General features: G+C 41.4%; 1 protein-coding gene across 2 annotated transcripts in view; it reads left to right on the plus strand.

The window, feature by feature from the left end:
- Positions 1-14,871, plus strand: part of LHFPL6 (LHFPL tetraspan subfamily member 6) — a 239,374-nt gene that overhangs the window by 204,148 nt on the left and 20,355 nt on the right. The window contains exons 3-4 of one of the 2 annotated variants that reach the window (XM_078070421.1): positions 3,165-3,263; positions 4,623-4,708. In XM_078070421.1, coding sequence (XP_077926547.1) covers positions 3,165-3,263; positions 4,623-4,693 — 170 coding nt within the window. In that variant the 3' untranslated portion in view covers positions 4,694-4,708. Of the gene's footprint in view, positions 1-3,164; positions 3,264-4,622; positions 4,709-14,871 lie in introns of those variants that run through there. The other variant, XM_078070420.1, reaches the window with a different exon arrangement.

The following is a 14,871-nucleotide window of genomic DNA, read 5'->3' on the forward strand; positions in this document are numbered from 1 at the left end:
CCTGGAAGCCACTCCCCCAATTTCGTCTACTGTCTACAAAAAGGCATGCCCCTGGTTGCAGCTGCCAATGGGGAAGTGGTTTACTTCTCTCTTTGACCTTCTGAATCCCACACGAGAGCTTCTCATTAACAGACATGAACCAGAATTTCTGCCAGCAGAAGAGATCTGAAATGTAGTTTCCGCATCTCTAGCCCCACCTAGAAAGGGAGAATCTAAAAGAGCAGAGATGATTTTGATTAACAAGCAGTATCAGGCTTAGGATTTAAGAATCTGTCCCACCCAGCATCCTCCTGAAGGAGTGTCTTAGGTCGAGAATAGCTTTCTCCAGTAGCACTTTCTGCAATTGTAAAAATGGTCTCTCTCTGCCCTGTCCAGTATGGTAGCCAATAGCGCCATGTGGCTGTCAGGCCCTTCAAGTGTGGCCAGTGCAACTGAAGAAATGAATTTTTCGTTTAATTTTAATCAACTTAAATTTAAGTTTGCTACATGGAGCTCATGGCCACGGCGTTGGGCAGGGGTAAACTCTCTGGTCTTTAGATGGAAGACACTGTCTGGAGTGCCTTCAACATGTCGGTTGAATATTTGTTGTATTTATGGTATGTTGATGGCACTTGTTAGAATGACTATGTGATGGATTTGGGGAGGAGGGTTTCACTGAGCTTACGGAATTGGTCATCTGGCTGCTTTCTGTGCCAGCTGACTAATAAACATCATTGTATATTTGGCTGAATTTAGTCTAAGACTTGCTTTCTCCATAAACATACAACAGTAGAAAGATAGTGGGAGGCCACCAGTGGTTACCTGTGGGACCTAAAATTGCAACAGCCAATTAGACTGATCGGTTTGTGACATACATTTTTCTCCCAGAAATGTTTCCCAGACCTTTATCATCTGCGGTACTTTTGCTGTTAACAAACATTAGCAGAAGACAAAACAAAGGCTATATAAATATTAATACAAAAATCCAGATAAGCTAGTTGCCCTCCCCTAACACTTTTTTTTTTTAATGTGAGCTATGTCCGTGGTTTTTTTTTAAATCATACAAATAACACAAATTTCTTATGTACAAAATTATTCTTCATTTATATGGTTGAATTTACATTTCATTGTGTCACAAAGACACCTCAACATTCTACAAAAGAATCCTGACTGCCAAGCGTTCTACCACTTGGAAGACTACAGGTCAACGTGCTCCGTATATAATCTCCTTTCTATTTGGTTTCCCAAAGTGCCTGGCATCACCCTGGACCAGAACAGCCACTTTTGTGATACATGACACATTTTCCTGCCTTCTGAAACGAGACTATTTAATCATTTGTTTGAATATCAGAAAAAGAGAAAACTGATGGTTTAAATGTTACTATTTTTTGTTTTTCTTACATTTGAAAATTTTCTTTCTGCATTTGTCATCATTAAAAAATTGCTCACAAGTTCTCAAAAAATTGGTGTTACTTATTAATTTAAGAACTGAGTATCATGGTAGCGAGATCACATTATTTATTAAACCTTCATAGAATTCAATTTGCATAAACTTTGGCTTCCTCATTATCTCTTTACCTGATGGTGGATAACCCGGGTTTAGAGTTGTCTTCAGAATACTATAAATTCTGTCCTAAGGGGAAGAGCCTAAGGAAACCAGTTACTGGAGGCATTTGCTCAATCAGCAAAACCTTGTAGGGTTGCTTTCTGGGTTATTCTTTGGCCTCGATGCAATTCATATTTATCCAAGAAGGCATCCTGGAATTCAGGATTTGCACTTTCAAAAATTCTTTGTAGGCATTCCCTCAGATCACAGCCCCTCTGCATTAAATGGTTGTTTTACTGTTGACCAAGGGACAGACTGGAGGGAGGGGCGCCAGGGTGAGAAATCTATGTCAGTTCATGGGGGATATCTCTCCACACAGCTCAGCATAGAGGTTGGGGAGAGTATGGAAAGCAGTCCCTCCTTAGGTGCCTGTGTAGAAAGAGACTACTTATGCGTGGGGGCTATAACTGCAAGAGTCATCTGCCAAGGGCAGGGGGAGAAGCAAAAAGGGAACAGAAAGGGATTCAATACAGAAATACTGAAAGTCTCTTCTAGAGGCGCTTGGGGACCTGTCATTCCTCCTCAACGTTACCACCTTAGTAGATTTTTTTCTCATTTCAGGGGCTCTCTCATTTAGCACCGTATAACCCACATTCTCCCAGATCGGGCTGGTGTTCCCACCCATCAGACTGTGTGTGTGGTGGTGCTCCTGGCTCAGCACACTTGTGGAACTCACGGACGAGGACAGTGCTCACTCCCTGATAGGACAAGATGTTACTTTCTGATTAGCCCTCAGATTGTGGTGGTGAGTGCTTCAGCCTCATTCAGCTTCTTGTCGACCCACATTAGGCTTTGAAGCAACACTGAGGACACGCCTATTAAAAGCAGTCTGCTCAGAGTGCATTGCCATGATAACTTCATATATTAAAGTAAAATAGTCACCTTCTTCAGTTTGGTCATCAAAACTTTTGGTCTTAGCTGCAAGGAGGACTTAAATTATGTAAGTGTCCGTCTTCTAGAATATTTCTGAGCTGAAGCAATGCTCCCTGATTCTCAACTTTTCAACGGAGTGTAATAGCAGGTAGTGCAGTTAATAAGTCCAATTGTTGTGTGCCAAAGTGGTTCATGAAAATCTTTATGTTTTCTCTGTCCCTGGTAAAATTGAATGATGCCAAAACATTCTATTTTAATTCTTAAACTGGAAAAAAAAAAAATCTAATGCACGATGAAGCATAACCTATTAGGCACTTCTGCTTGCTCTTGATTCACTTGTTTACATGGACTGATGGAGGAATTGGTTGGATTTTTACAAGAGTGATTTAGAAAGCTTCTGAATCGTGTTTCCTAAACAGGGTTTGCAAGGCTTTTAATGCTTCAAAAGGCAAAGTTGGAACCAAACTGAGCTGTGTATCAGTGTTTTGTTGTTTTTTCTTTCCTTTTAAGCGGACTTGAAATTGTTCACGGAATCAGACTGACCTTAGATTGCTTACAGGAGCCGTGGCTGGTGCTTTCCAAAAAGCAGACACCATGATCTTCTGTTATATTGCTAATATCGACCCCCCCCACCCCCCCCAGTGCTGCCTTTATCTAGAGATGCAGAGGAATACTGGTAAAGCCCTCTTGGCTTCTCTCTTCTCAGGCTTGTTGATCGGTGCGGGCTGTGCCCTCTACCCCTTGGGCTGGGACAGTGAGGAAATCCGACAGACCTGTGGCTACGTTTCCGGCCAGTTTGACCTGGGTAAGTTTTCTTCATTGATGGCACTCCTTTTAGAAAAGAACCTTATCTGACCTCTCATAGAAGCGGAGAGTAGAAGAGACATGAGGAAGAGAACCATACAGCCAGCAGTCACATGTAACAATACACAGACCTTCATTTATCTGTTTGTTTAGTGAAGTTATTGGCAATCTACCGTTTGCCTGGACTGGAGGAAGTATTGTGGAGACAAAGCTAAGAAATAGTCCCTGCTCTGAAGAGTTTATATTCATTTGATCAGTTCATTCAGAATCATGTGTTTATTACTTATTGCATGTGCGAACTCTCTGGAATTTACAGGCTGCCTGAGGAGATAAAGCCAACAACACTGTCCAGGGCTAAGAAATCCAAAGCGATTTCACTCCAGAGTAGTAGACAACTTTGTTGCAGGGCTGGGTCTTGAACACAGTGATGCATGCAGGTTGTCTGGGGGTAGACAGAAGCACCTAGCGAGCCAGGAATACAGCACAGCAAAAACACCAGGGAGGAATGAGAAAAGCCCATCAGGAGACCCCATAGAGATGTGAGAAGCTGGGAGAGATGTGATTGAGTAGTCGGAAGTTCACACACTGGTGAAGGGCACCTCATGACTTTGGTTTTGTGTGTCCTGATCAGGAATTTTCACTTGTAGTTATAGTGTGTTCTATTTAGCAGTCTATAAGAAAGGTTGCAGAGTACTACATGGTTTGCATCATTATAATCTGTACTAATTGGATTATATTTCACTTGGTTGATGAACCTCCATTTCCTTAAACACGTCCTTATTTCTTTCTAGTTGGGTATTTCATCTAGTCCAGTTTTCTGTGATTTTAAGGCATATTGTAATGAGAAATTTAACGAAAGGAAGTCTTTTCTTTATTGAATTACTTTCTGAGGACTTTTTTTCCGGAATTGGTGTTACTACATCAAAGACAATTGCCAAGCAAATATACTTTCCCCTAATATAAGGATAGACAGATTAAGTTTTTGACCTTTAGTGCAAAGTGAGTTGCTAACTTAAACATTCACTTTTCCCATTAAATACTTCACTCTAAGAAGAAATGTTCGAGGGAGTTGGTCTAATGTCAGTTGGTCTATCCCAAATCATCATTTAAAAATTCAACGTTAGAACTTCTGTGAAAAAAATTTGTCAGATCTTGAGAAAAATGGACAGATGTGATACCACATCACAGTTTTGTGAATTTGAAAATAAAGCAATTTCTGTTTGACTCTGGATGACAAACACCCTGCTTCCCTCAAAATAATACTAGTTCTTTTGGTGGAGAAGCCCATACAATTAACTACTACTAATTTGCATGGATAAAAATAAAAGAGATTTCTGACTGTGCTTCCCTCCTTATGAAGGCTTTCCCAAGTCTGGATGCGTTTGTGATTGCTGGAAACGCAGAGAAGGGAAAATGCCAGCACAAAGTTGAGTGTCAGCTTGGTTTTGTTGTTGCTGTTGTTGTTTGTTTTTGGTTTGGGGGTTGTTTTTTGCCTTTTGATTTTGGTGGGGTTTTTTCATTTTGTTTGTTTGTGTTTTGGGTTTTTTTGGAAAGCAAACTGTGTCCAGGGGAGGTATTTTAACACAGTGTTTCGCATTTTTCTTTTTCTGGTGTTTGGGGCATTCTTGGCTGTTTCACACACGCCTCAACTTGATTAGAAAACTGTTCTTGCTGATCTCTTGCTATTGTGTGTGCTGTATTAATTAGCAGGTTATAATGAAACCCATATCCTGTTTTTGCAGTTTTCATTGCTGCATCCCAGTAGTTTATATCTTCTCAGCATTGTGGATTAAAAATTTGAATGTCAAACTTAAAAAAAAAAAGAAAAAATTTGCCTCTTTACTGGTGGTAATAATTTCTTTTGTGATTAAACTCACCAAGACATTTTAACAATTTAAAAACTACAGTGTTTTAATTTTTCCCTGTTTCTTTTTAAATTTCTCTTAGTTCGATGATGAGGAAAAAATAAAACTGGCATTATTTATAGATAAAATGAGCTCTAGGTCCTGCAAAACCGTCCTACAAAACTGCTTCTGTTTTCTATCTTTAAAAAATTGTTACTGTTCCCCTGAATGCTGATGAAGGCCGAACTTCAGCAAATGAGTGAAGTCACAGATTATGGTGCTAACTTGGGAGAGCCTAGGACTGGAGTTGGGAGCCACAGCATGCGTGTGAGGGGGAGCATTCTCAGGAAGGATGGGCCGGGGGCCCACGGTTTTAGCGGTACGCATGCTGGTTGTCACAGACACACCCTGCCTCTTCCACTTCTGAGAACCCAAGCCCATTGCTGCCACCTTTCAAAGGAGACAGGGAGCAGGCACATCTTCCTCCCGAGGGTTGGGAAATGTTAATGTCGTTAAGGTTCGTGTTTTCTTTATCGTGGGGCGTGGGCCACTTTCTTGGCGCCCCGTTACTGAAATGTTACTTTCTCTCTCTAAAGCATATCCTGAAAGAAACCATCGCTTTTGGTTTTGTATGGAAGATTATTTAAGGAGTGCCTTCATTCAGTTATCCAGCCAACCAGTATTTATGAGATGCTCACGGGGCACCAGGCCCTGGGCTAGGTGCTGGGGATGTGCCATCGGTAAGGCATTTTAAAAGACCCTGTTCACTGCCCTCAGGGAACTAAAAAAACCAGCAGGACAGGCAGATGTTCAAGAAGATCATATCCCTGGGATGTGTGTTAGAAAGGAAGGGTGTCGGGCACGGCAATGGACCTCGTGGTTGCCTTACCAATATTATTCCATGCTGGGTGGTGATTCTAGGCCAGAGGCTGAGAAACCGTCTCTGTAAAGAGCCAGCTAGTGACCATTTTCCGCTTTGGGAGCCATATGGTCTCTGTTGCAACGATTCAGCTCTGCAGTTGCAGCAGGAAAGACGCTCCATGTATAAATGGGTGTGACTGTCTTCCCATAACATTTTGTTTACAAGAACAGGTGGTGGCGCTCTCGTCTGAGGACCCCTGATTTCAACCAACGCATACCCCTGACACTCCAGAAAGAGGTTCATTTCAGATAATGCTCCTTTATGGATGCCTTCAGCCGCCGGGACGGCTGGTCAGGGCCAGGGCAGAGGCTGCGCAGGGCAGCCCCATCCAATTATCCTAGTATGCTGCACACATATTACACTCTTCTTGTTGTGCCGGGTTGTAAATAGGTGGCAAGCACTCAAAATTAATCTTGGTCATCTTACCTCTTAACACTAGCGTGGGATGGGAAGGCTGAAGCCCATTTGGACCAGGGATTACGGCATGAGATGTGTCCAGAGGCCTTTGGGGAAAACGGGGTCACATGCCTAAGGGAAAGGCCCCCAGAAGCCATGCTCCCCCTCCCTCTGGCAGCTGGGTAGAAAGGCAGGAAGAAGCAGCCTCCGGGGGCGCTGGGGTAGGCAGAGGAACGAGCTGAGGCTCAGCCACCCCGGAAGCAGGCCTTCCCTAGGAATTTTCAACCTTGCTGATACATAGTAATTCATTTCCTTACTGGGTAATGTTAAAGGCATCTTTTCTCTCACTGGCAGCTGAAGGCAGCCTGACAGCTATTTTATTTAGTTGCTATATCACAGTTCAAGCGGACTTGACCTCCCCTGGGGGCATCCTAAGGAAGTATTATTTTTAGCTGAGGCTTCATTCAAGGCTGTAAAGGGTTTATGTAGATAAAGGGTGAGTGTGGATGTGTTTTAGGTTGCAGGGTGGGCAGGGAGTAGAGCCAAGAAAGAGCCGAAGGGGGCACACTGGAGGAGGTAGGAATGGGGGGGTGGGGGTGGGGGTGGGTAGGAAGGGCCTCCCAGGTTAAGAGTATTTAAACTGAGTCCAAACACATAAGTAGTAGTTAGGCAAGAAACAGATTTTATAGAAACTCATGTTTGTGGTTTTAACATACTGTGGTAGAAGTCTAGTAGAATCTAGTTTTTAAAATGCCTTTTTTCCTTAGCAAGGAGATTTAGGGAGAATTTTTTATGTGCCTTGAAAACAATTTTATAAGGCTATTGATTATTTCTCAAGCATTTTAATATGTTATGAAGTGCAAAGCTTTGCAGCAATTTCGCAAAAATACCCGGTTTTACAAATCAAAGATTGTTACTGTTTACCTTTGGATCATTCTTATTTATGAAGAAGCCAGGAGCATGTTTGAATACACATATTTTTAAAACAGGGAAACAAGAGTACAAACAGGCTGCATAATGAATTCCTAAATTACCCAACTAAAATTGTACAGCTTGCCTTGACAGTAGCTTTCAGCCTTTAGCATTAAAATCAGAGGTAGACTTGTTTCTCTCATTGGTGTTTTAAACAAATATGCCAGGTGATTCAGGTGCAAGGGATCAGCAGCCATACTTTGAAACAAAATTACCCTAAGTGATATAGAAAATTACTATTTTTTAATTTTTTATTTGAGTATAGTTGACACACAATATTACATTAGTTTCAGGTGTACAACACAGTGACTCAGCATCTCTCTATGTCATGCAATGTTCACCACAAGTGTAGTTACCATCTGTCACCATCCAACACTGTTACAGTGTCATTGACTATATTCCCTATGCTGTGCCTTTTATTCTCATGTCTTACTCATTACGTAACTGGAAACTTGTATCTCCCACTCCCATCCTCCCATTTTGCCCATCTTCCCTCTGGCAACCATGTTTGTCTTTTGTACAGAAAGAAAGTTAATTTTTTGTACTTCGCTAGAATGTCGTTTAACATTCATTTTGTTTATATACATCAGGGTGCTTTCACTTTAGGTTACAAAGATCTGATTCCAACCAGCTGAAACAAAGAAGATATTTAGGACCTCTTACCATAGGAAGGCCAGAGCTAAGGTGAGCTGCAGACTTGACTGCTCCTGGAGTTCCAGGATGTTGTCCAGGGCCCAAGATTTTCCTGAACAGGAGACCTGTCACTTGCAGGTCAACCTCGGCCCCACCATCTTAAGTTTGGCTTCATCTTGAGGCTAGTTTTCTTCTCATTGGTGATTGCATTTGGCACATGTAGCTTGTGTTCATGTCAAATAAGAGAGGATGAGTTTCCCCTGGTCCCAGTAATGGAATAAGTCTCTCTCCTCAATCTAATTGGGCCAACTTGAATGAAGAGCTGCTGTCAGGGGAAACTGTACAAATTGGCTTCTTCTGGCGGAGTTTGGATGTGTCCAGAGTTTTATAGAACAGATTTTACTGAGAAGTAGTGGCATTTGTAACTGGAAGATGAGGCTAAGAACAGAAAAGACATCTCAGTCTGGTTTTTTGTTGTTGTTGTTGGCCTTGGTGCCCTGTGTTCCTTCCATCATGAAGCCTGAGGTTGGGGACTAAGCGTCAATAATGGCTTATACTGTGTAAATGTTAACAATGGTGAATTTATTTATTACTTTTTAAGAGAACAAAACAATACAGGTGATAAGAATTATATGTAGTGTAACCTAGTATCTCCACAAAATAAAAATCCAGTAGATGTTTGCCATTGTTATTCACGTTATTTGTACAGGACCATTTTTAATAAATATTTGCTGATTAATCTTTTCTTCTTCCTTTTACATTCATAACAGTAAGTTTGTATTTACACATTAAGCATAAGGTCTTTATAATCAGGTTGTCCAATTGATTTAATTCATGCCTCAGAGATATTTTCATCCACCCGACTTTTCTAATTATATCCTAATGATCAAAAGTAGTGTTTCAATTAATTTGTCTTGCTAATTTGCCAAGTAAATTTGAGTAATTATTGCTTTCATTTTGCTATTTAATTTGATTAAGAAGCCATCATGTTTCCTGTTCTCAAAATTATGCTCTTGGCTTCTCAAGAACAGTACCATAAACTCTGAAAACTCAGAAACTCTCAGTGTTGAAAAAGATGAGAGTCTGTTTCCTCCACATTTTCAGTCCAATGAAGAAATCTCTTCCAATCTGAACAATGACCATGTCACATCTCTTTGGACACATCTCTTTGACTCCTGACTCATGTTTTCTTTCCTTTCAAATCTAAACGCACTTGAGAAAAAATAATTTGCAGGTTATAGTCAGTGGGGAAAAAAATGGGAACAAAAATAGAAAATTTGTCCAAGTTGCTAGAAGTCATTTGGAAGATCCAAGAGGAGCCTGTATTCCCTCACGTAGCATGCGAGCGCAGGAGGACGACAGGAAAACGGAGAGGTTGCTGTGAGCTAAACCAAGCCCCAAACTGGGTAGACCAATGGGGACTCGTGGGAACACTCTGAGATGTGGTTCCAGATGATGCTGGGAAAGTTCCACAGGCAGAAGGAGCTCCATGTAGCCAGTAATGAAGTGATGGAGCAGGGTCCAGGCACCTCCAAAGGAAAAACAACCAGCTTTGCTGGTCGCTCAGCCTTCTTAGGGGCCTCTTTTCATGAAGAGAAGGGTTTTCTGAATTCATTCTAGCAAGCGAGGAGAAGAACCACTTCAGTTCGGGGCCATGAATACCAGTGGGACCATGACAACAATAGTAGACCATACACATATCCGCTTTAAGTTATAGCTTAGTAAAGGCCTCTAGTCTTGCTTTAGGAAATAGTACCTCTTCTGTAGAATCCTAGATCCAATTCTGTCTGCTTCCCTAAACACATCTTTGTAGGTTTCAGATGAGCCTATGGGACAGGAATTTTGCAACTTTAGGGTCTATCTCAGTGTTTGGCCCGGAGAAGTATTCAACAGATTTATTTACTCAATGGATATTTATTAAGCACATTCTTGGCATCAGAAATTGTGCCACATACTTAGGATGAAATTATGAATTAAGATAAACATGATCCTTACACATGTCACATTATCTGCCACCCACTGAATGGTTAAAAGAAGGAGGGAGAAGAGGAAAGGGGGAAGGGTGGGGATGGAGCAGGGAGAGGGAATAAAGATGAATGGGCGGAAGGAAAGAAGATGAGAGGGAAGGAAGGAAGAAACCCTACTGCTGATTTTTGACCTCTGAAAAGGAAGCCGCCATTATGTTTCTGTAGATACTTGGCCACTGATATCCTGGTGAGATTATGGCATTACTTTCTAAAGGAATATGGCTTAACCATCTCCCAGGAAAAAAATCAAGTTCAGGGTCATAGTTTAAAGAACAAAATGCCCTGAGAGATGAAAAAGAAATAGCTCTAAATTCTTTCCTTCCTAAGTCTTTTTGGTTTGGTTATTTCAGAGCAGGGTCATCCCCAAGCCTGTATTAAGACTTCTTAAAACCTAATTCAGTGGCTTACAGTGATTTGCAGCAGTGAAATTCCGTGATTGTAGAAAAAGGTAATTCTCTTTTTAAAAAAAACCTGTGGGAAATAATATTTCTTAAGACATGGCCGCCACACTCTTGAGAAGAATAGACTAGTTCCCTTTTAAAGATTCTTCTTAATTTTTTCAGTGTTATCCCCTTTATAAAAACAAAAAAATAGATACACCTGAGTGGCATGCTATTTTAGATATAGTGTACTTAAGGAACTTTAGGAAATTGAACTGGCTATTCTAATTATTCTTTTGTATTAGGTGCTCTTAACTACTTCTTAGTAAGTTCCACTTGGGTATTAATCTGGCAGTAGAGAAGCACTAATTTTAAATTTAACTGTTTTTGATATTTTAGATCCTCTCTCAGGAATGAACTTTGTTCAGCTGACTCTATCAACGATGTCTGTAAGAAAGAAAAGGCAATTAAGATAAATCGGCCATATGAACATCATCTTGAATAAATCTGTAGGTTTTACTAAAATTTCCTGGTAGTTAAGGATTTGGGGAATAATCTGCTAAGTAGGAAGAAGAACTTATCCCCTCCTCCATCCCGAAGCGCACCCCTTTTGATGATGTAATTAATACAGCCCCCTTGAGAAGTCCCCTACCTGCTCCCTGCCCTCAAAGAGATTATAGTTGAGGGGTTTATCACAGATTTATCTTAGAACATTCTCTTATTAAATAGTGACACTGAGGAAAGACCTTCCAGTGCTGTTGCTGGGAGATTTGTCTATATGAACATTAGAGTTCTTTCAAATCTTGATATTATCATTCTTAATCCCTGAAGAAATATTTCTGCCCCAGAATTGAGAACTCATGTGTTTTGTGCCCTTACTGTATATTTCTGCCTTTGTTCTACTTACCCTCCTTAGTGGGTCTTCTGTTAAGAAATGGCTATTTGTAAGCATTATTGATTAATAACATATCAAAAGTGTTTTAGAATAAAACCAAAAATATAACAAAGTCTTCAAAAGGCTGATCTGACTTCCTTCTTTTTTTTTTTTTTTAAGATTTTATTTATGTATTTGTCAGGGAGAGAGAGAGCACAAGCAGGGGGAGCGGCAGACAGAGGGAGAAGCAGGCTCCCTGCTGAGCAGGGAGCCCAACGCGGGACTCAATCCCAGGACCCTGGGATCATGACCTGAGCCTAAGGCAGATGCTTAACTGACTGAGCCACCCAGGGGTCCCTCATCTGACTTCTAATCTGATTTTTAATCTGGTGGAATGTTGACAAAAACTAATTAATGTAGAGAATTTGTAGAGCAAAACTCATTTATGAGGTCTTTTCAGAAAATTTCATAGGAATGAATTGTTCCAGAGTACTGAATTTTCTCCTTAAAGGAATAGTTAATGGGAAAAGCGTGGACTGGTTTCAATCCCAGTTTCACTCTCTTTTAGCTGTTTGATTCTCGCCTCTCAAAATTTCAGTTCTTCAGTCTCTAAAAGGGAATGACAATCCCTACTTCACAGGCCCACTGAAAAGATTAAATGTGATGAGAGTAGAAGGTGCTTTATACATGGAAGGTCTAGTGTAACCATTAGTCCCTCCTTTCTGCCTTAAAGGCCAACACACTTCCTATTTTAATCATGTTGAAATAGTTTGAGAATGTAGATGTATTATAGCCAGAATCCATCATTTTAACCAGATTATATGAAACATATAAAAAAACATGAGCAAGTCTTTAAAAAAACATCATTAGCAGTTATGTTCTCATGTGATTCAGAAGGAGTCATTCCTAAGAGTGAAGGACATTTGTAGAGTGATTTGCCTTTACACTAAATAACCAAGAATGAAAAAATTTTTGAGTTCTTTCTTGTTTTTTGCTGTTGTTTTGCAACAGTTTTATGTCACCCTGTCAGCAATTACTCATTGCAGTTATTAATTATGCTTTTCTCTCTGTATTCCCTCACTCTGATTTGTGTCCTTTCTAATCTAATCATCATAAATCATCTTAAAATCATTCTTTTAAAAGAATACAGTTCAGGGTGCCTGGATGGCACAGTCAGTTTGATAAGGAAAATCTGTGTCCTCAGATGGCCGACCGAGCCAGTGAGAGAGTCCCAGTCCTTGCCCCGGGGCTCTTCCGGGTTCTTCTCCCTGCCCTGCTTTGCGCATGCGCCAAAAGTGCGAAGCATGCGGAAGTAGAAGTGTATAATTGCCCCCTTTGTTTGTGCTCGGGGCTCAGACCTTTGGAGACCACTCTCCTCCGAGCCCGCTGGCATTAAATAAACCTCCTGTCCTCCAAGATCTCCGGGTGCCGCGTGGTTCTTCCGTCGGGTGATCCAGTCCAGGTTCCGTAACAGGTTAAGTGTCCGACTCTTGGTTTTGGCTCAAGTCATGATCTCAGGGTCGTGAGACTGAGCCCCACGTTGGGCTCTGTGCTAAGCGCAGGGTCTGCTTAAGACTCTCTCCCTCTGCGCCTCCCCCTGGTTCTCTCCTCTCTCTCTAAAATAAATAATCTTAAAAAAATAAAGGAACACAGTTCAACTCTGTTTCTGTGCACCGTGTATCTTTAAGTACTGATTTTTGTATGCACTGGACAGTTTTGTTTTGTTTTTTTCTTACCTCCTGATTTGGGGTCCTGTTTTGGATAGCCAAGAATGTCAGCTACATGGTATCTGGATAGTAAGCTGCTTTGGCTTGGCAACTGGATGTTTTGATGACACTGGTAAATGAGTTTGAGGTTACAGGAAGCCTTGTTCCAGGGATTGGTGTCTCCGGATCATTCAAGGGTCCAAAGTCTATTAATAGGCTTCAGAGATTTGTGACCCCACTGAAATTGTGTGCAAATTTTATATGCCTGGGTGTCTATGCTGTTTTCTAGAGAGTTTATTTGTAGCTTTTATATGTATTCAAATATGTCTCTGACATCAGAAAACTTAGAACCTCTGGTAATCCACATTTGGAAGTCTGATATTAGGAACCTGAGAAAAGTGACCTCTAGACTTTACCTGCCAACAATCCTCAAACAAACACCTCCCTCCCCGCACCCCCCCCCCCCGGAAGCTGGAAAGCCACTGAACCCTTTTGACTTGATTTCATTATCTGTGAAAGTGTTTGTCAGGGGGATGTTGTAGAGCAAAACATCGTAGTTACAATATGCATTATTGCAAATAGATACTCCCAAACACCAATTCTACATTGAAATCGTATCTGTGAAAATGAGTGTTCAACCTTCCTAGTGAATTCAATGTTTCCACTTAGACTGATGGCCAGTTCCATTGGTGCCACTATCAGGAGACAGTTCTCCAGCATGTCCCGAGAGCTCTTGGTTCTGAACTGTCTTGTCAAAGATGTTTGTATACCGAACAGCCTTGAATCCTGCTGGAGCAGAGGACAAGTTTGTTTGTTGTTTAGCATAATAAAGATAATGTCTCCCTCTGGGGCAAAATTTGGGCAGATTTGTTTGCAGCCTATTATAAAAAATTGGGGTTCCCTAAGCATAGGATTCCTCAACTGTGACCCAAACTCACTGAGTTTGCCACATCAGCCCCTGTGCGGGGTGGGAGGCAAGGGGATGGATGCAAATGGGAAGCTCAAGCTGCTTGCTGAGCTGTGAGTGATGCACTCCTCCACCTCTGACCTGGGAGTCTCCTGGCTTTTCCAGCATCTGTGAAAGGTGGCAATTGACTTTGCTAGTTTGCAAGTAGAGTAAAATCTCGGACTCTTCACAGTTCTTGACATCACTGTCATAATGCCTGTGATTCCTTTGAAGATACTTCAGGATAAACAGACAGAGATGTGTCTCAGGGGAAGTCACAACTCAGGTGCCTCCTCCAGAACAGATACTCAAGGCTGCTAGCACAGTGTTCAGTTATCCGTAACTCAACCAACATCAGAAGCTTGACTATTAGGATCGCCATGTCAGAAATGGATTTTTATTGGTGGAATTAGCATCTTACTAATTACCATGATGAATGCTAAAAATGGATTCCCTATCCTTGCATGAAGAGATTTAAACATCCATTTAGGCATATAGCCATTATTCTAAGTCCCAGTGATACTCAAAATCTCTAAGAACCAGTTTTTCATAGGCCCTGACCAGTCCAAACTGAGATAAATCTTGGCCACAGCACTGGAGCAGACTCCCAAGGAACCCTGCTCTGCCAGGCACTGACTCTCGGGAGTTTCTGGGTTTCTGGGACATGAGGCTAGGATTCTCTAGAGTTCTCAGAGGCAGGGAAGGGACAATGGGACACTTGGGGAACTTGGAGAGGTGGATGTTTACCCATCAGTACCGAGAGGTACATATTTTAGTATTTTAACAAGTGTACAGCTTCACTGAAGCATTCCAGCTAAATGTATGCTGACCTTAGGAATGGCAGCCAAGGCGTGATCATCCCTAAACAGCTCAATTTCCAGTCTTTCTTTGGAGGATTTCCAGTTGTTT

The sequence above is a fragment of the Halichoerus grypus genome, chromosome 4, assembly GCF_964656455.1.
Source record: "Halichoerus grypus chromosome 4, mHalGry1.hap1.1, whole genome shotgun sequence".
NCBI lineage: Eukaryota > Metazoa > Chordata > Mammalia > Carnivora > Phocidae > Halichoerus > Halichoerus grypus.